The sequence below is a fragment of the Symphalangus syndactylus genome, chromosome 13 (genome assembly GCF_028878055.3).
Source record: "Symphalangus syndactylus isolate Jambi chromosome 13, NHGRI_mSymSyn1-v2.1_pri, whole genome shotgun sequence".
NCBI classification, from domain to species: domain Eukaryota; kingdom Metazoa; phylum Chordata; class Mammalia; order Primates; family Hylobatidae; genus Symphalangus; species Symphalangus syndactylus.
Genome location: NC_072435.2, coordinates 109,064,885 through 109,085,352, shown reverse-complemented (window position 1 = coordinate 109,085,352; position 20,468 = coordinate 109,064,885). Strand labels below are relative to the sequence as shown.

The 20,468-nt window shown below is 51.1% G+C and overlaps 2 protein-coding genes across 3 annotated transcripts in view; one reads left to right on the top strand and one right to left on the bottom strand.

Annotated features, from left to right (window-relative positions):
- Positions 1–4,810: 4,810 nt before the first annotated feature.
- SDS (serine dehydratase) lies at positions 4,811–16,266 on the top strand. The gene is made up of 8 exons (XM_055238320.1): positions 4,811–4,931; positions 8,984–9,138; positions 9,543–9,582; positions 9,848–9,987; positions 10,088–10,179; positions 11,275–11,502; positions 14,692–14,816; positions 15,558–16,266. The coding sequence occupies exons 2-8, from the start codon at positions 8,986–8,988 to the stop codon at positions 15,764–15,766; spliced, it is 987 nt and encodes a 328-aa protein (XP_055094295.1). The 5' UTR covers positions 4,811–4,931; positions 8,984–8,985; the 3' UTR covers positions 15,767–16,266.
- Positions 16,267–17,146: 880 nt separating this feature from the next.
- PLBD2 (phospholipase B domain containing 2) overlaps positions 17,147–20,468 on the bottom strand; it is a 32,796-nt gene continuing 29,474 nt past the window's right edge. For both annotated transcript variants that reach the window (XM_055238313.2, XM_055238314.2), the window contains one exon: positions 17,147–20,280. In XM_055238313.2, coding sequence (XP_055094288.1) covers positions 20,113–20,280 — 168 coding nt within the window. In that variant the 3' untranslated portion in view covers positions 17,147–20,112. The remainder of the gene's footprint in view (positions 20,281–20,468) is intronic.

Below are 20,468 nucleotides of genomic sequence, written 5' to 3'. Positions count from 1 at the left end.
TCAATTCGAGGCGCCTCTCACACATGCATTATCAAGTCACCTAAGCCTAGAAGGGAGGTACCATTATCATTCCCATTTCACAGATAAGCAAGTCGAGGCTCCAGAAGGCAGAATAGCTTGTCCATTGCCACACAGCTAGGAAACAACAGAGCCAGGATTTGAACCCTGCTCCCCTGGGGTCTTACCCCCCTGCCCCTTCATGCCAAAGGTCATAAAAGGATGAGGGGGGAAGGCAATACAGAACTGCTCTGCTTGGAGGTTTTTAGTTTTTTTTAATTTTAAAAAATTTTGGTGGATACGCAGTAGGTGTATATACTTATGGGGTATATTGACGGGGTAAGATAGAGTCAGAGACAGAATCTCACTCTGTCACCCAGGCTGGAGTGAAGTGGTGCAATCTCAGCTCACTGCAACTTCCTCCTCCCAGGTTCAAGCAATTCTCCTGCCTTGGCCTCCCAAGTAGCTGAGATTACAGGTGCCCGTCACCACACCCCACTAATTTTCGTATTTTTAGTAGAGACGGGGTTTCACCATGTTGCCCAGGCTGGTCTCGAACTCCTGACCTCAAGTGATCCGCTTGCCTCAGCCTCTCAAAGTGCTGGGATTACAGGAGTGAGCCACTGCACCCAGCCTGTTTTGGATTGCAGGTTTAGGAGCAGACTGCCTGGGTTCTGAGGCCAGCTCCTCCCTCTTATTTCCTGGGTGATCTTGGGCAAATGACAATCTCATGTGCCTCAGTGTCCCTTTCTGTAAGATGGGGATAATAACAGTACCCGCGTCCTCTGTGGTTTGGTACTTGCTGAGGGCTCAGTGGCTGTTAGACATTCTAGCTTTATTACTGTTATTGCTTCTTGGGCACCTACTACATGCCAAGCACATGCTAGCAACTTTAAGTGCATTATCTCACACAATCCTTATTCCATTTTCCTAACGGTCCTTGGAAAATAGATATTGTCCCCATTTGCAAGTGAAGAAACTATAAATCAAGAAGTATCAGGCCGGGCGCAGTGGGTCACGCCTGTAATCCAGCACTTTGGGAGGCCAAGGTGGGCGGATCACTTGAGGTCAGGAGTTCGAGACCAGCCTGGTTAACATGGTGAAACCCTGTCTCTACCAAAAATACAAAAAATTAGCAGGGCATGGTGGTGGGCGCCTGTAATCCCAGCTACTCAGGAGGCTGAGGCAGGAGAATTGCTTGAACCCAGGAGGCAGAGGTTGCAACGACCCAAGATCTCACCACTGTACTCCAGCCTGAGCAAGAGAGTCTCAAAAAAAAAAAAAAAAAAAAAAGCAGATCAAACATAAAGTTATAGAAATCTGCCAAATAAATCTATTTTATTTAGATAGGTAGTTTTAAATTTAGTTTCTATCTTTTAACTGGAACTCGGAGCTCTGGACAGAGCCCACACTGAATCCTGGGTCTCCAAAGAGAATGATATGGTGGACGTAGGCTGTGTGATACTTTTACAGTGTACTTTGTTGCAAAGACATTTCTCTAAGTGTCTAAACCATACTCTCTCTTATCTTTAAAAAAATTTTTTTTATATAACTAGGCCCACACATCCAGACCCTCTCTTATTTTAAACATCCAAGAGTAGCCCCTGTTGTAATAACAATTTTAGTCAAAAAAGAAATCAGATAACACACTACAAAAGCAAGCAGTTGAAGATCTGAGAGGAACTTATCTGTTTATACTCTTAGGCTCCATAAGGAAAAACAGAGGTTTCTCCCCAAAAAGGAGTCTGGCACCTTCTCTGTTTTCCTTAAGGAATGCCAAGCTGTTAGAAATTATTTTAGGTTCCTTGAGCTGTAGAGGGTGGGAAGAGAAAGGAGACAGGCAGAAGTAAATTGGAGAAAACAGAATTCAGTCAACTGAGAAGAAAAAAGAAAACTTTATCTCAAAAAACAAGATCCTGGCCAAGTGGGGTGGCTCTCACCTGTAATCCCAGAACTTTGGGAGCCTGAGGCCGGTGAATAACTTGAGGCCAGGAGTTCAAGACCAGCCTGGCCAACATGGTGAAATCCTGTCTCTACTAAAAATACAAAAACAATAGCCCAGCGTGGTGGTGTGCACCTGTAATCCCAGCCACTTGGGAGGCTGAGGCGGGAGAACCACTTGAACCCAGGGAGTGGAGGTTGCAGTGAGCTGAGATCATGCCACTGCACTCTAGCCTGGGTGACAGAGTAAGACTCCATCTCAAAAAAAAACCAGATCCTAGGAGAGAAAAAAATGCATTAAGGTCCTATGAATAAATAAATAAATACACATACACACACACACACACACACACACACACCCCTTAGATATTAGCCTTTAATTAAGCTTTTAACCACTGAGCTCTTTAAAAAATCCTTTTAAATCTCATCATCATATTTTAGCTGGGACAAACTGCTGATATTTCAAAAGTAACACAAACATCAAACCAGAAAGGACTTGATTTAGGGATCAAGCCCAGGCCACGGTGGTGAAAAAGGGACAGAATCTTAGCTACTGAACTAGCGTGAGGTGACAGCCATGTAGCCTCTTTCAGTCTGGCTTGGCTAGCAAAAGATGGCCTTGTTATGTAAATAATGACCCTCAGGTAATCAAAATCCTTCTCTCTCTCTCTCTTTTTTCTTTTGCTGGCTGTTTTTTCTCTTTCCTTTTTTTTTTCCAGCTGTGGATATTTAGCCAATTCATAAGACCTTGTTTGCCATAATATGAAACTTTCCTTCAGATTTGACCAAGTCAAGTGGAGTTGGTCCAGTCCAATGGGAAAAAGACAGAAACAAAACAACAACACAAACAAAAACAGCAAAGCAAAGGAAACAAATGATTGAGCAATTTATGCGATTACTGAGCGCTCTAAAAGTAGGGAGAAATTAAGACCAGCTGGTTGTTAATCCTAACTTCTAGTCACGGGGCCCAGGCTGAAGACCGCTCTCTACCATCCTAGAAGCAGGGAAAACTCAAACTTGCCTTCCCTGCCGGACACAAGTGAAACTCCAGAAAGGAGCTGCCTGCTTGCCACCATCCTGGAAGCCGGAAAACTCACCTTCCTTGTTGGAAGTGAGTAAAACACAGAAAAAGAGCTGTCCGGGGAACTCAAGCTTAGATATCAACCAATTGTGGGAGATCAGGAGTTCTCTGGAGGTGGGGAGCTCCCAGGCCTCAGCAAACTGTCCTATTTTGGAGGGCAATCAAGATCGCTCAAGGCCGGCACGGTGGCTCACGCCTGTAATCCCAGCACTCTAGGAGACTGAGGCGGGTGGATCACTTGAGGTCAGGAGTTTAAGACCAGCCTGGCTAACATGGTGAAACCCCATCTCTACTAAAAATACAAAAAATTAGCTGAGTGTGGTGGCACATGCCTATACTCCCAGTTATTTGGGGGGGTTGAAACAGGAGCATCGCTTGAACCCAGGAGATGGAGGTTGCAGTGAGCCGAGATCATGCCATTGCACTCCAGCCAGGGTGACAGAGCAAGACCCACCAAGCACCAGTAGGAGACTTGTCAAAGGTCAGGGCCGCCTCCACCCAGGGTCCCTTTCATGAGTCTCCAATCTGTAAATCAAAAAGAATCAAAAAGATTGAGACAGGACTCAATCCATTTAGAAATTTATTTCACCAAGGTTTTTTTTTTTTTTTCTGAGACAGAATCTCGCTCTTTTGCCCAGGCCGGAGTGCAGTGGCGCTATCTCGGCTCACTGCAAGCTCCGCCTCCCGGGTTCACCCCATTTTCCTGCCTCAGCCTCCAGAGTAGCTGGGACTACAGGCACCCGCCACCGCTCCCGGCTAATTTTTTGTATTTTTTTTTTTAGTAGAGACAGGGTTTCACCGTGTTAGCCAGGATGGTCTCGATCTCCTGACCTTGTGATCCGCCCGCCTCGGCCTCCCAAAGTGCTGGGATTACAGGCGTGAGCCACCGCGCCCGGCCTTCACCAAGGTTAAGAATGCACCTGGGAGACAGGTGTGTGCTTTTCTCCAGAGATGACTTTAGGATGTCAGTATTTACAGGAGAAAAGCAAGCTGGAGGGGAAAGAAGGAGGGTATGGCCATATTACCAAATCCACAGTTTGTAAGAGAAGAGGGGCAGATAGGGAAGTAGCCAATTATGTATTTGTCTTAATCTCAATAAATCGGCACTTTACATAAGATAAGGTGAACATAGAGTAGCGACCTGTGGGGATATTTAACCTTTTTCTTTTTTTCTTTCTGTTGTGAAGGCTGGAGTGCAGTGGCGAGATTTCGTCTCACTGCAACCTCTACCTCCCAGGTTCAAGCAATTCTTGTGCCTCAGCCTCCTGAGTAGCTAGGATTACAGGCACGTGCCACCACGCCCGGCTGATTTTTGTATTTTTAGTAGAGACGGGGTTTCACCATGTTGGCCAGGCTGGTCTCGAATTCCTGACCTCAGGTGATCCACCTGCCTCGGCCTCCCAGAATGCGGAGCCAATATTTAACCTTTCATCTGAAGCTATCTGCTTAGGAACTAAAGGAAAGGCAGTTTCTTACATGACTCAGCTTTTAGCTTAATTCCATTTCTTTTGGCATAGTGAGTTGGGGTCCCGATTTTTTATTTTCCTTTCACGAAACTGAGGACGGAAAGGGGAAGTGGAAAGAGGGAGGAGGAGTGGGTTGTGGGAAAGGCAGGAGGAAGCTGCCAAAGCAGAAAGCTTGGCCAGATTCCACCTCCCTTATGACAGCCCCAGTGGCCTCGAGCCAGGGGGGTGGGTCCTGGCGGGTGGGAGGGGGGGTGTAGCCAGCCCCAGGGCCCCATTGGCTGCCCAGAGGTGCCAGGGGAATAAAGCCCAGGACCGAGTAGCCTCTGGGACCATTCAGAAGACTGTCCACCCGTCCTCAGCCCCCTCTCTCCGTGGGCTATCTACTCAGTTGATCCCTCCCTCCCTCGCTGGCTTGGCTCTGTCTCCTGCTCCATCGCCTTTGCAGGGTAAGTGGCCCCATCCTCAGTCCCACCTCAGGACTGGAGTGTCCCAGGCTAACCTGTGGTTTCCCAGGGGAAGAAGGAGACACAGAAAGAGTCCGTCAAGTCTGGGCATGGTGGCTGATGCCCGTAATCCCAACACTTTGGAAGGCTGAGGCGGGAGGGTTGCTTGAGGCCACAAGTTCGAGACTGAGCTGGGCAACAGAGTGAGACCCCCATCTCTACAGAAAAAAAAAAAAAAATTTTTTTTTTTTAAGACAGAAGTCTCACTCTGTCACCCAGGCTGAAGTGCAGTGGCACAATCCGGGCTCACTGCAACCTCCACCTCCTGGGTTCAAGCGATTCTCCTGCCTCAGCCTCCCGAGTAGCTTGGACTACAGGTGTGTGCCACCACGCCCAGTTAATTTTTGTATTTTTAGTAGAGACGGGGTTTCACCATGTTGGCCAGGCTGGTCTCGAACTCCTGACCTAAAAAAAGAATTTAATTAGTATAGTGTGGTGGTGCACACCTGTAGTCCCAGCTACTGGGAAGGCTGAGTTGGGAGGATCGCTGGAGCCCAAGAGGTCGAGGCTGCAGTGAGCAATGACTGTGCCCCTGCACTCCAGCCTGGGTGACACAGCAAGACCTTGTCTCAAATTTTTAAAAAAGAGCCACTTGGGCCTAACCACTGAGTTTGTGTCCAGTTCTGTGCCTCGCTTCTACATCTGTAGAATGGGGATGAGCGTAGTGCCTTCCTCCTCAAGTGGTTGTGAGGGTGAAAGGATGACCTGCACTTAAGTTGTCCAGCCCAGATTTCATAAGAGTTCATACCGACTGAGCGCTTACTGTGAACCAAGTGAGAGGGAAGGCGGCTTCCGACTGCCGAAGTCGAGTGGGCAGACATTGGCTTCAGGGCTCCCTCCCTCCTCCTCCCCGGGCACAACCTCTTCTGAAGTCTTGAGATCCTTGGGGCAGGGATCCTTGGGGCAGGCTGGATGCAGTTAACGGATGCTCACTTCACGGAAAGCCGCGGCAGAGAAGGGGCTGCCTGCAGAGGGAGCCCTGTCCTTTTACCTGAAGGCATCCCATGGCACCGCCTGGGACAAACGGCAAGACAGGTGCCCCAAACCCACCTGAAAAGGGCCTCTGTGGCCGGCTCCTCTGACTCCCACCCCGGTTGTCCCTGAGGCCAGGACTTGGTGACCTACACCGGCCTTTAACGTCAAGTCGGTCAGAACTGGGTGCGGTGGCTCATGCCTGTAATCCCAGCACTTTGGGAGGCCAAGGCAGGCAGATCACTTGAGGTCAGGAGTTCGAGACCAGCCTGCCCAATATGGTGAAACCCTGTCTCCACTAAAAATGCAAAAATTATTTGGGCGTGGTGGTGCACGTCTGTGATCCCAGCTACTCGGGAGGCTGAGGCAGGAAAATCGCTTGAACCCAGAAGGCGGAGGTTGCAGTGAGCTGAGATCGTGCTGCTGCACTCCAGCCTGGGTGACAGAGGGAGATTCTCTAAAAATAACTAAATAAAAACCAGGATCCCATTGTTTGGGGATTAACCTCCAGGAGCTGAAAGTTCATGCCAGTTTGGGGACGTGCTGTTTTGAAGTTTGCCCCAGTCTCTGATTTTTATTCAAGAGATCCAGCGGAGAGAGGGTGTCTGTTCAAGTTCCCCTCCCAGGCCCCGAATGTCAGTTAATTCAGATAGACAAGGGGTGACCTATTTAGGGGATGCTAAGGATGGTGGGGCAGTTGGAATCCCCACCCCTCATTCTCCCTCTGACCAAGGGATGTCTGGCTCATTCTGGGAGTGGGGGATGGATGTCCAAGCTAGGAGTGCCCAGGACAGAGGGCTGGACCAGGTGGCATTAGAGATGGGTCTCTGGCTAGCCACCCTTGCCTGGCCTTCTGGGATGGTGGAGGGAGGGGGAACCAGAGAGCCCCTCGGCCATCGTCTGCTGATCTCTTCCGGCCCGGCCCAAGTTGAGGAGAATCAAATCTGCCCTGAGACTCTCAGCAGAAGGCAGGGGAGATGGGAAGGCTGGGTGGGTGGACGTGGCTATGGCTAGACCCTGGGCCACCCCAGCTGCTTCATCCCCCAGAGCCCATCCAAAAGCGGGAGCCTGAACCACACCCATGGGTCGCAGAGAGAGCCTGAGCCCTGGAGCCAACTGCCCGAGTTCAAATCCTGCCTCCCTGCCTCACCCACAGTGTGACTTTGGGCAAATTATGTTAATATTCCCCTTCCTATTGCTGTGTACCAAACTACCCCAAAATGTGACTTAAAACAACAGCAAGCCGCGTGCTGTGGCTCATGCCTGTAATCCCAACAGTTTGGGAGGCTGAGGTGGGCAGAACGCTTGAGGCCAGGAGTTGGAGACCAGCCTGGCCAACATAGCAAAACCCTATCTCTACTGGAATGAATGAATGAATGAATGAATGAATAAATAAAATTTAAAAGCTAAGTGATTAGTCACTGCTATAATAATTATGACAAAATTAATAATTATGAAAGAGCTTTTCCTAACTGAATATTGGGTTTCCCAAAAGTTAGTTTTTTTTGTTTTTTTTAAATAAATATTTATTGAACATCTACTATGAGTCAGGCATTCTGCTGGGTCCTGGGATCGTCCATTTAAGCCAAGATACTTGGAACTGCATGTCAGAAGAGCCAGCTGCCAGGTTGTTTTTGTTTGTTTGTTTGAGACAGAGTCTCGATCTGTAGCCCAGGCTGGAGTGCAGTGGCACGATCTCGGCTCACTGCAAGCTCCACCTCTTGGGTTCACGCCATTCTTCTGCCTCAGCCTCCCAAGTAGCTTGTATTTTTAGTAGAGACGGGGTTTCACTGTGTTAGTCAGGATGGTCTCGATCTCCTGAACCCATGATCTGCCCGCCTCAGCCTCCCAAAGTGCTGGGATTACAGGTGTGAGTCACCGCACCCGGCCCAGGTTTTTTTTAAATGTATGCATTTAAGTAAGTAATAAAGGCACATGGTAAAACATTCAAACTGTGCAAAATGTGGGTGCTATGATCCCGAGGGCCAGCTCTCCTCAGAGGCCCCCCCCTGGCCAGCCTGTCATGCATGTTTCCTGAAATGCTCTGTGCACATGGAAACATGTGCACCAAAAAAAAAAAAAAATTAAAAAAGAAAATAGAAGAAACATGTGGACTATATGTGTGTGTGGATGGATTGTGTGTGGGGGTGGATCGTGTGTGTGGATGGAGTATGTGTGTGTGGATGGATTATCTGTGTGTGTGGGTGTCCCTGAATTTTTCACATAGATAGATAGACTATTCTTTTTCTTTTTTTTGAGATGCAGTCTCACTCTGTTGCCCAGGCTGGAGTGCAGTGGGTCGATCTTGGCCCATTACAACCTCCACCTCCTCGGTTCAAGTGACGCTCCTGCCGCAGCCTCCTGAGTAGCTGAAATTACAGGTGCCTGCCACCATGCCTGGCTAATTCTCTTTCTTCTTCTTTTTTTTTTTTTTTTTTTTTCAAGACAGAGTCTTGCTCTGTCACCCAGGCAGGAGTGCAAAGGCGCGATCTCGCTCACTGCAACCTCCGCCTCCTGGGTTCAATTGATTCTCCTGCCTCAGCCTCCTAAGTAGCTGGGGTTACAGGCGTGCACCACCGTGCCCAGCTAATTTTTTGTATTTTTAGTAGAGATGGGGTTTCACCATGTTGGCCAGGCTGGTCTCGAACTTCTGACCTTGTGATCCACCGGCTTCAGCCTTCCAAAGTGCTAGGATTACACGCATAAGCCACTGTGCCCGGCCTCACCTCATGCGTTTTGAAAGCTACGAAGTTTGAGTGTTATCTCTTCAGCCTCCCAGCAAATGTGTGAGAGGTCAGGAGTGGAGGGTGATCCCCGATAGAGCTGAGGCTGAGGCGTGATTACCTGTCTGATGTCACATGGAGAGTAGGTGGCCCACTTGCGATTAGAGCCCAGGTCTCCAGGATGCCGTCTCGTCTGAGGCCTTGCTTGGCTTGCTGGGAAGCGAAGGAAGGGGTCACTCCGGCAGTGCTAGCACCAGGGCTAGCTCTCCTAACCCTCTGGGTTTCCTTCGTTTCTCCCAGCAATGATGTCCGGAGAACCCCTGCACGTGAAGACCCCCATCCGTGACAGCATGGCCCTGTCCAAAATGGCCGGCACCAGCGTCTACCTCAAGATGGACAGTGCCCAGCCCTCTGGCTCCTTCAAGATCCGGGGCATTGGGCACTTCTGCAAGAGGGTACGGGACCGAGTCAGCATCATCTGGGCAGGAGTGGCAGGTCCTCCTTCCTCGACAGGGCAGGGCCAGTGCTGTGTGAAATTAAAGACATTGTGGGATAAGCCTGCTGACTCCCCACAAGGACTGAGCGTCCACCATTAGGGCTTCCTCTGGTTGAGGGGTTCCCCTCCAGGAGGGTCCCTTGGGACTGATCCCAGAGCCATCAGTCGCCTGTTTTCCTCCACCCTTTCCTGAGCCAGTCTCTTTGGAGACGGGAGGTGCAGTCTCAGACAAGGGTAGAACAAATTCTGAGTAAAGGAAACATCCGTGTCCACTGGAATCCTGGCAGGTATTCCAGGTGGGGAGGAAGAGCACAGGCAGTGAAAGGGAGGTGGGCCTGAGTGCCTCTCCTGTTGTCTCCACAGTGGGCCAAGCAAGGCTGTGCACATTTTGTCTGCTCCTCGGGTAAGTGACCTGCTTCCCCATCCTGTCCTCTGCTGTGTGTCCTGGGATCAGACACTCCGCTTCTCTGAGCCCTGGTTTCCCCAGCAATGTGCCATTGAAAACAATGGCAGCAGCCACCAATTTGGAATTCCACGGGGAGGCCAGCAGTCGCCCAGGGTGGGGAGGTGAGGGGGGCACTCCAGAGCCCCCAGTAGAGGGTAAGCAGTCCTGCCTAGGCTCCCAGATGCTCCCCCACTGACATGCTCTCCACCCCTGACCCTGGCAGCGGGCAACGCAGGCATGGCAGCTGCATATGCGGCCAGGCAACTCGGCGTCCCCGCCACCATCATCGTGCCCAGCACCACACCTGCTCTCACCATTGAGCGCCTCAAGAATGAAGGTGCCACAGTCAAGGTGGTGGGTGAGGTGAGTGCTGACCCAGGGCAGGGCAGAGAGAGGGCGCCTGGTGGCTGGACAGGGTGCCCCCTGTGCCTCACCCCCTCCTATCTCCCCTGTGACCTTGCAGTTATTGGATGAAGCCTTCGAGCTGGCCAAAGCCCTAGCAAAGAACAATCCAGGCTGGGTCTACATTCCCCCCTTTGATGACCCCCTCATCTGGTATGTGGAGTTCAAGGTCACTTGGTGGGGGTGGCAGCCACTGACCCATATCACTGGGCAGGCATTGCTATGATGCACATCATCACGTCCTCATGCACAGCAGCTACACATGTGTGCGCACACCACCATGTAGAAGCACACTTAGGTGGGGCGCAGTGGCTCACGCCTGTAATCCCAGCACTTTGGGAGGCCAAGGTGGGAGGATCACTTGAGGTCAGGAGTTTGAGACCAGTCTGGCCAACATGGTGAAACCCCATCTCTACTAAAAATATAAAAATTACCTGGGCGTGGTGACACACGCCTGTAATCCCAGCTCCTAGGGAGGCTGAGGCAGGAGAATCGCTTGAACCCAGGAGGAGGAGGTTGCAGTGAGCCAAGATCACGCCACTGCACTCCAGCCTGGGCAAGAGAGTGAGACTCCATTTCAAAAAAAAGAAAAAACACATTACACCCAGGTGCAGCAGCAGGTGCACACATGTCACCAAATGCCCCATTATCCACGGCTGCACACGCAACACACCCAAGGCTGAACATGCAAGCACACAGATGCCCAAGTGTCTGTGGTTGAGTCCTCCTGGAAGCAGACTTGGGGACAAAGATTTCAGGGAAAGGAGTTAATTTGGGAGGTGATTCAGTGGGGGAGTGGGGAAGTGAGCCAGGGAAGGAAGGGGGCTTGCTTTTTTCTTTTTCTATAATCCAGTCCAAAATGTCAGGAAGGGGGCTTTCAAGGGCAGGTGGCTGCTGTGGGTGGCTGGAGCTTAATCCCTCGGGGACCCTGGGAGCCTGTGTAGAAGGTGCATCGCAGTTTCCCACCCCCTGGGAGAAGGAGCAGGGGAGTTTGTATGCCGACTCGTAGCCATTGGTTGAGGGCTGCCTTAAGGGGCTGCCAGCTCCTGACTCTGTTTGCAGGTAGCTCAGGTGGCCAGAGAAAGTCCTCAGGTAGAGACACAGATGCTGGCAGCTGGAAGCCGAGGTTGGGGGTGGGGAGGGAACTAGCTCCAGGCCCCATCAGCTGGGACGAGGCCGGTGCAAACCTGAGCTGGTGTCTCCAGGAAGCCTAGCCCTGACCCGCCACCCCCTCTCCCCACCCTCCAGGGAAGGCCACGCTTCCATCGTGAAAGAGCTGAAGGAGGAATTGTGGGAAAAGCCAGGGGCCATCGCGCTGTCAGTGGGCGGCGGGGGCCTGCTGTGTGGAGTGGTCCAGGGGCTGCAGGAGGTGGGCTGGGGGGACGTGCCTGTCATCGCCATGGAGACTTTTGGCGCCCACAGCTTCCACGCTGCCACCACTGCAGGCAAACTCGTCTCCCTGCCCAAGATCACCAGGTGAGCAGCTGGGGTGCCTCCCTCGGGTGTCCAGCAAGCACTGGGGAGTCCCCCTTAGGGCTGGCTTCGAGATAGATCCTGATGTCAGCCTGTCTTACAGATGAGGCAATGGAGGCTTTGATCACTTGCCCAGGGTCACATCCAGTGAGTGGTACAGCTTGGACTCAAACCCAAGTCTGTGTGACTCCAACATGTCACACTTCCTCACATGAAAAGCCTCGTATGAGGCTGGGCACAGTGACTTGTGCCTGTAATCCCAGCACTTTGAGTGGCTGAGGCAGGAAGATCACTTGAGGCCAGGAGTTCAAGACCAGCCTGAGCAACATAGAGAGATTCCCACCTCTAAGGAAAGTTTTTTTTTTTTTTTAATTAACTGGGCGTGGTAGCACACACGCATAGTCCCAGGCTAAGGTGGGAAGGATTGCTTAAGCCCAGGAGACTGAGACTGCAGTGAGCCATGATCATGCCAGTGCACTCCAGCCTGGGTGACAGAGCAAGACCCTGTCTAGAAACAAAGAAAAAGGAAGGAAGGGAGAGAGGGAGGGAGGGAGAGAGGGAAAGAAGGAATGAAGGAAGGAAGGAAGGAAGGGAGGGAGGGAGGGAGGGAGGGAGAGAAGGAAGGAAGGAAGGAAAGGAAGGAAGGAAGGAAGGAAGGAAGGAAGGAAGGAAGGAAGGAAGGAAGGAAGGGAGGGAGGGAAGGAAGGAAGGAGAAAGGAAGAGGAAAGAAAAAGGAAGGAAAGAAAGAAAGAAAGAAAGAAAGAAAGAAAGAAAGAAAGAAAGAAAGAAAGAAAGGAAAAAGAAAGAGAAAGAAAAAAAGAAAGAAAGGAAGAAAGAAAGAGAAAGAGAAAGGAAAGGAAAGGAAGGGAAAGGAAAGAGGGAGGGAGGGAGGAAGGAAGGAAGGAAGGAAGGAAGGAAGGAAGGAAGGAAGGAGGGAAGGTCTCATAGGAATCATTTACTGAGTCGTCTGTGGCAAGGTTTTACATACCTCATTACTTTGCCAACCATTTACTGAGCCCCTATTGTGTGTAAGACACTGGCTGATCTGGGGAGAGAGTGGTGCATAAACACAAGTCTTGCTCCTAAGGAATTCATATCCAAGCCCCAAACCTTTGATAGATGGTTTTTCTGTTTTTGTCTTTGTTTTCTGAGATGGAGTTTTGCTCTTCTTGCCCAAGCTGGAGTGCAATGGCACAATCTCAGCTCACTGCAACCTCTGCCTCCTGGGTTCAAGCGATTCTCCTGCCTCAGCCTCCCGAGTAGGTGTCTGCCCCAACACTTGGCTAATTTTGTATTTATAGTAGAAATGGGGTTTTACTGTGTTAGCCGGGCTAGTCTCAAACTCCTGACCTCAGGTGATCTGCCCACCTCAGCCTCCCAAAGTGCTGGGATTATAGGCGTGAGCCACCGTGCCCAGCCAGTAGATAGTATTTAATTAGGATTAGGTTTTGGCCCTATTACACAGAAGCCCCAAATAACAGTGACTTAAATGAGATTGAACTTTACCATGAAAAGTCAGGGCCCTGGGTCCCTTGAGTTTGTTTCCCCATTATCCTTAGCATGTAGCCTTTTTGTCCAAAATGGTTGCCTGAGTGCCAGCTATCACACCCACATTTCATTTGGCAGGGATGGGGAAGCAAGGGCAGAAGGCTATGCTCCAACCTTCAAAGACAGACACACTTCCACTTACCTTTTGTTGGCCTGAACTTAGTCACATGGCCACATCCAGCTGCAAGGGGGGCTGGGAAATGTCTTTACACCAGGTGCCCATATGCGCAGCTAGAAAAGACACTGGGGCAGACAATAGTCTCCACTACAGATAGGGGAGACTGAGTCCAGCCAGGTAAGAACTTCTTCCAGATTCCTGAGCCTGGCATCTGGAGCTGCTGTGTCCCACACTGTAGGGACTGAAGACGTCATGGCTGAGCGCCTACTGTAAACCACGTGCTGCTGAGGGCTGAGGTGGCCCAGGCCCTCAAGATGCTCCTGGGGAAGGGAGAGGGGGCAGCTGAGCTGGGAATAGAGCCAGTGGTCACCCCAGGAGGCTGGGGACAGCATCAACACATTGGTTACCAGTGCAGGTCTTGAAGTTATACAGATCCTGCTTGCAGCCCCAGCTCCAGCACTCCCTAGGTGTGTGACCTTGGGCAAGTGACTGTATACTCTCTGCCTCAGTTTCCCCTTTCCAAAATCAAACCAATTAACAACAGCAGAATTCTTGTGTGAATTCAATAATGCTTGTGAAGTGCTTGGCACCTAACACTTTCTCAAGAAGTACTCAGGGCGCTTGTTACTGTGGGGGAGGACTATTTGAGATTTCCACATAGGGCCGTGGGACTCAGTACTCTCCCAAGAGGACTCCTTGGAGGAGGTGGCCTTAATCCTGAGCCGTGAAGGACACAGCAGGATGTGGGCAGGCAGAGTGGTGCTAAGCTTCATGAGGGTTAACCAGGTAGCAGTTGTAATCTGGAGGAAAAGCAGGGAGTCCTATCAGGGAACAACAAGGGTCCTCTTAAGCATTTGCTCCTGACTTAGTGTTGATCAGAATATGATGCTGTGCCGAGGCAGGAGGATCACTTGAGCCCAGGAATTCAAGACCAGCCTGGGGTCGGGCATGGTGGCTCATGCTTGTAATCCCAGCACTTTGGAAGGCTGAGGGGGGTGGATCACCTGAGGTCAGGAATTCGAGGCCAGCCAGAGATGAAACCCCATCTCTACTAAAAATACAAAAATTAGCCGGGTGTGGTCGTGGGCACCTGTAGTCCCAGCTACTCGGGAGGCTGAGGCTGGAGAATTTCTTGAACCCGGGAGGCAGAGATTGCAGTGAGCCAAGATCGCACCACTGCACTGCAGCCTGGGCAACAGAGCAAGACTCCGTCTCAAAAAAAAAAAAAAAAAAAAACCTGCCTGGGCAACATAGTGACACTCAGTCTCAAAAAAATTAAAAATAATAATAAAGAATATACTATATGATGCCAATTCAAACACTCTGCACCTTATTAGAAGACCCCACTTGGTTTGGGGATCCCTGAGGCTTTTCAGTGTTTTACAGCTGCACAGGTGACACCTGTCCCCCTGCCCCCGATGCGTTGCCTTCTCCGTCTCACATCCATCTCCTTCTCTCCCTCCCTGCCCCCATCTCTCTCCTGTTTCCCCCACTCCCATCCTCTTCTGGGTTCCCACTTCTCTCAGTGTTGCCAAGGCCCTGGGCGTGAAGACTGTGGGGGCTCAGGCCCTGAAGCTGTTTCAGGAACACCCCATTTTCTCTGAAGTTATCTCGGACCAGGAGGCTGTGGCCGCCATTGAGAAGTTCGTGGGTATGTGCCAGGTCCTCCCATGACCCGACCTGCTGACTCAGGCGCTAAGTGGCTCTCCACTTGGTATGCCACTAGGGATCCCACTCACCCCAAATTTTCTTCACAGTTCTGTCTTCCATCTCTGCCTAGAATTTTCCATTAATAGAAGATAATACAATGCCGTGTAGAAATAGAAAAGCAAAAGCCACACATAATGGAAAAGTAAATAGAAAAGTAAGCCTGATAACCATAGCAGCAGAAAACAATAAGTGAATATTTAAAATGTTGCTTCTGAGTTTCCTGGTAGCCAGGGTAAAAAAGGAAAACATGGGGCTCAGAGTTTGATTCATTCAGAGGTGGGTCCGTAACTAGGTTGGACTCTTTCTGGGTTCAGTCTAGGGCAGGGATGGCAAAAATGAGAGAAAAAAACACTACCATTTATGCTTCTGTACCTGCTGCACACTTGGCTAATGAACCATGGAACTCTTGCTCAGATGATGCCTCAGAATCTTTCTCAATACAGTGCTCATGCAACCACACTCATTCTATCAGTGTTAGCACTCATGATGAAACCCAGGCCCTGGCTCAGGCTTGGAAGGGCCAATTCAGGGTGATGACGGGATGTTTGGTTCAGGACCTGCGGCTGCAGCCAGGGCTGAGAGCTGATTGGCTTAGTATTCCCAAGTCCTGCCAATGGCCTGTCAGCTCCTGTGCACCCTGGGAAAGTCAGGCCACGCCCCTGTCACGCCCCTTCTCTGGTAGATGACGAGAAGATCCTGGTGGAGCCCGCCTGTGGAGCAGCCCTGGCTGCTGTCTACAGCCACGTGATCCAGAAGCTCCAACTGGAGGGGAATCTCCGAACCCCGCTGCCATCCCTCGTGGTCATCGTCTGCGGGGGCAGCAACATCAGCCTGGCCCAGCTGCGGGCGCTCAAGGAACAGCTGGGCATGACAAATGGGTTGCCCAAGTGAGGACGGACCCCTTACCGATCTGTCCTTTCCTAGCCCAGGAGACCCCTGGAGGGGCTAGAGTTTTATCCAGCGCCTCGTTGTATGTTTGGTTGAGCGCCTGTGGCCTGGGTGCAGGTTAACTTCTTGTTATCAGGAGCCCACTATCTATGCAGAGGCCAAAGGTCGGCAGCCAGTGAGGCTATGAATTGGACCTTTTTCGTATCTGTTTGACTGCTCTGTGCCCATCCTTAGCCAACCTGCTGGCATGACAAGTGCCCACAAATAACACACCAGGTACCCAGAGCAGGGTGGATGGGAGAGACCTGAATCACAGCAGTGATGAATTCCTCGAAGCTGTGAACTCACCCCAGAACTTGTTCCCAGGGAAGGTAAACAGGGCCACCACCCAGGGTTGAGGAACTATCTCAGCCATCCTCCCAGGAAGCCCACCCCTGACCCTTACTAATTTTTCTAATGTGCAAACTTTTTCATTGAAAAATAAAATATATTTATGAAACAAAGATCCTGTGCATTTTCCCATCATCAATCAGCTATCTTCCTTCCTGCTTTCCTTCTACCCCAAGTCTGCTCTCAGCCCCAGCTCTCAACTGGGGCCCCAGAGTGAGGCCAGGAGCCAGACTCCAGCTGGTCTTGCATGCCAGGACAAGGGCATCCCTGTACCACAGGAAGCAGGTGGCTAAACAAGAGGGACTTGGGGTGGGACGAAGGCTGCCTCTGCTGAAGGCAGAAGCAGCTGGGGAGGCCAACTTCATTCTGATATGAAGTCCTTCCTAGTAAGTCAGAATTATTTCATCACAGACCCAGTGGAAGCAAAGAAGTGAGGCCCCCTCCCCTGGGGGTGTGTGAACTGACACTGGACACCCATCTCTGGGAGAGGGAAGGGGTGGGTGGACTTGAAGTCAATGTCATGCAAACCCTCCTCAAACATGGAGCTCTCTCTTCCAACAAAAGCATATGCTGAAGCCCGTATCATAGATCAAAGAGGAATTACTGGGGCTGGCTCCAAAGCATGGAGGGAACCCCACCCTCAGGGCACTTTTTGGATGACCCCAAGTTCAAACTGAAGTTTAAGAGTCACTCAGGGCTGGGCGCAGTGGCTCACGCCTGTGGGAGGATCGCTTGAGCCCAGGAGTTCAAGACCAGACTGGTTGGCACAAACCAGTGTCTCTACAAAAAGGAAAAATAACTTGAACCCAGGAGGCAGAGGTTGCAGTGAGCCGGGATCGTGCCACTACACTCCAGTCTGGCGACAGAGCGAGACTCCGTCTCAAAATAAATAAATAAATAAATAAATAAAAAGGAAAATAAGATAAAACTACAAGTCAATTCCCAACCCCAGACCCCAACCTTGCTTTATTTTCTCCACGCGTTTACCAGCACTGACACACTGCATATTTCATTTATTTTGTTTACTATCTAGTCAACGTAAACTTCACAAGAGCAGAAACGCTTCTGTCCCTTTTGTTTTAAAGTATCCCTGGGACCTCATAACAGTGCCTGGCATGTACTAGGGGTTCAATAAGTGTTTGCTAATGAAGAGATGCTGAGTGCATGAGGCCCCATGTGGGCTGCATCACATCCCCCAGGGAAACGCTTCTCACACCGTTACCCCATTTCACGGATGAGGTAATCGAGGCTCAGAGAGGTTGAGTCCATAGCTAGCTAGAAAGAGGTGGAGACAGAATTGAAACCCAGGTCTCTGACTCCAGGGCTGTGTGCTTTCCTCTCTCCAAGCACACAGCACTGGGAGAGTCTTGTCTCCAAGGCAGGCTGCATGAGATCAGACAGGGAGAGAGCCTTTTTTTTGTATCTGTCTGTACACCACAATATGGCTTAGGAAGGTCTTGGTGGTTAACAAGGCTCCCAAATAGGACCCAGAACACAGGTGCTCAATAAACATCTGGATGAATGGATGGATGGATGGATATGAATGAATGGATGGCTGATGGATAGAAAATAGATAAATATGGATGAATGGGTGGATATTAATGAATCTGCACAGATGCATGTGTGGACGGATGGGTGATAAATGAATAGGTAGGTGGATGGATGGGTGGGTGGGTGGATGGATGGATGGATGGATGAGTGGGTGGATGGATGGATAGATGGGTGATAAATGGATAGGTGGATGGATGAGTGAATGGGTAGATGGGTAGATGGATGGAAATGAACAGATGGAAATGGTTGGATGGGTGGATAAATGGTTGGAAGGATGGATGGATGGGTGAGTGGGTAGATGGATGATAAATGGATAGGTAGGTGGATGGATGAGTGAATTGGTGGATGGGTAAATGGGTGGAAAATGAACAGACGGAAATAGTTGGATGGGTGGATAAATGGTTGGAAGGCTGGATGGATGGGTGAGTGGGTAGATGGATGATAAATGGATAGGAAGGTGGATGGATGAGTGAATGGGTGGATGGGTAGATGGATGGAAAATGAACAGAAGAAAATGGTTGGATGGGTGGATAAATGGTTGGAAGGATGGATGGATGGGTAAATGGGTGATAAATGGATAGGTAGGTGGAAGGAGGAGTGAATGGGTGGACGGGTAGATGGATGGAAAATGAACAGATGAAAATGGTTGGATTGATGGTTGGATGGGTGATTGGATGGATGGATGGGTGACAAATGGGTAGGTGGATGGGTGGATAGGTGAGTGGGTAGATGATTGGGTGGGTGGATGGATGGATGGGTTGGCAGATGGGTGGATGGATGAATGGATAGGTAGTTGGATGGGTGGGTGGATGAATGGGTGGGTAGATAAATGGGTGGGTGGATGGGTGATAAATAGATAGGTAAGAACTTCGTAAGCCATGCTGTGGTGTACAGACCAATACAAAAAAGGATCCCTCCCTGTCTGATCTCATAGGCGGATGGATGAGTCAATGGCTGGATGAGTAAATGGGTGGGCGGGTAAGTGGATGGAAAATGGACAAATGAGGCCAGTTGCGGGGGCTCACATCTGTAATCCAAGTACTTTGGGAGGCCGAGACGGGCGGATCACTTGAGACCAGGAGTTCGAGACCAGCCTGGCCAACATGGTGAAACCCCGTCTCTACTAAAAATACAAAATTAGCCAGGCATGGTGGCTCATGCCTGTAACCCCAGCTACTCGGGAAGCTAAGGTAGGACAATCACTTGAACCCGGGAAGCAGAGGTTGCAGTGAGCAGAGATTGTGCCATCGCACTCCAGCCTGAGCAACAGAGTGAAACTCCCACTCAGAAAAAAAAAAAAAAGAAGAAGAAGAAGAAGAAAGAAAGAAAGAAAATGGACAGATGGAGATGGCTGAATGGTTGGATGGGTGGGTGGATGGATAATAAACTGATAGGTAGATGGATGGATGGATGGATGGATGGATGGATGGATGGATGGAAGATGGATGGGTGGGTGGGAGGCTGTGCAGATGGGATGATGGGTGAGTATGTTGGCAGATGAATGAATGGACAGAAGGACAGACAGAGGGCTGCACAGGAGGCTGCATGGGGGATGGCACAGAACCCAAACCTGAGAGGAGAAAAGGCGCTGACCCCGTCTTCCCTGCCACCCCAAGAAGCATAGCATGGGGCCACAGACATTCTTGTTTAATGGTGGCACAGCCTGCGGTCTGGTTCCTCCATCAGGGCGCAGTGGGTATGGCCCTGAGGTGAGGGGCAGGCCTGGGGTGGGGTGGGGTGGGGTGGGGCCTGAGGCAGAAGCGTGGGGGCTGACCCTCTGCCTGACATGGAGAGAGGACATTCAGAACCCTCCAGCCACAGATGGCCAGAAACTTTGGTTTGTGTTTGTTTTCAAGTTTCTGTCCTCAAGGAAGCTGCCCAGAAAGGGAGACGAGGGGACTGCTTCCTGAGGGAGCAGAGGGGCCAGAGCTGGGAGGAGCAATGCCAGCCGAAGACAATGCCCAGACAAAGCTCACCAGCTCCAGGGCCACCCGTGGGAATGCAACTGGGAGGAGGGTGCTGGAACAGGCTCCTCCCACCCCATGGGAGCCCCAGAGTCTGACCCCAGGACCTTCCCAAGCCCTCAGGAAGGAGAAGCACGAGGAAGGGACCCCAGAGGTGGGAATGGGATTGAGAGAGCAGCAGCAGGAAACAGGGAGAAACAGAGAGTGAGAGATTTAGGGCAGGGCAGAAGAGACGCCGCGGTGCCCACCCACCTCGGGGGAGAGAGGGGGTCAGTTCTGAGCCCCATCAGGTACGTGCCCCACCCTAGGAGGAGATGACTCAGACCCCAGATCAGAGAACAAAGCCCCCAGAAGGGGCTGGAGTTGGAGGTCCGGTGGCCTTGGGATGGGGGTGACCCTGCTGAGGGTCAGCGGGGGCGAAAGCAGCAGAGCAGGGACAGAACCTCAGTCCCACGAAACCTTGACAGGCGCGAACTTCCAGAGGTCTGGCTGGCCCATGTGCAGCAGGCCGCTGAAGGGTGAGGTGCTCCACTGGAACGGGGGCACCTGGTCCCACGTGGGACCGCTGGCCGCCAGCAGGCTCAGGATCCTGGCCAGCGACATGCTGGTCACCTGGGGACAGGGCAGAGCCGCAGCTGAGCAGGGGTCCTGGCCTGCCCCAATCCAGGCGCCCAGCCTCCCACCCTGACCTTGACCCCAGAGCCCAATTCTAAACTGTCATTTTTTTTTTTGAGTCTCTGCTCTGTCACCCAGGCTGGAGTGCAGTGACATGATCTCGGCTCACTGCAACCTCTGCCTCC

Bases quoted from the DNA above. Each gene is read 5' to 3' on its own strand.
- SDS (XM_055238320.1), top strand. From the start codon at position 8,986: ATGATGTCCGGAGAACCCCTGCACGTGAAGACCCCCATCCGTGACAGC. The intron at 9,583-9,847 runs GTAAGTGACCTG...TGACCCTGGCAG, and splicing joins ACATTTTGTCTGCTCCTCGG to CGGGCAACGCAGGCATGGCA. The intron at 11,503-14,691 runs GTGAGCAGCTGG...CACTTCTCTCAG, and splicing joins TCCCTGCCCAAGATCACCAG to TGTTGCCAAGGCCCTGGGCG.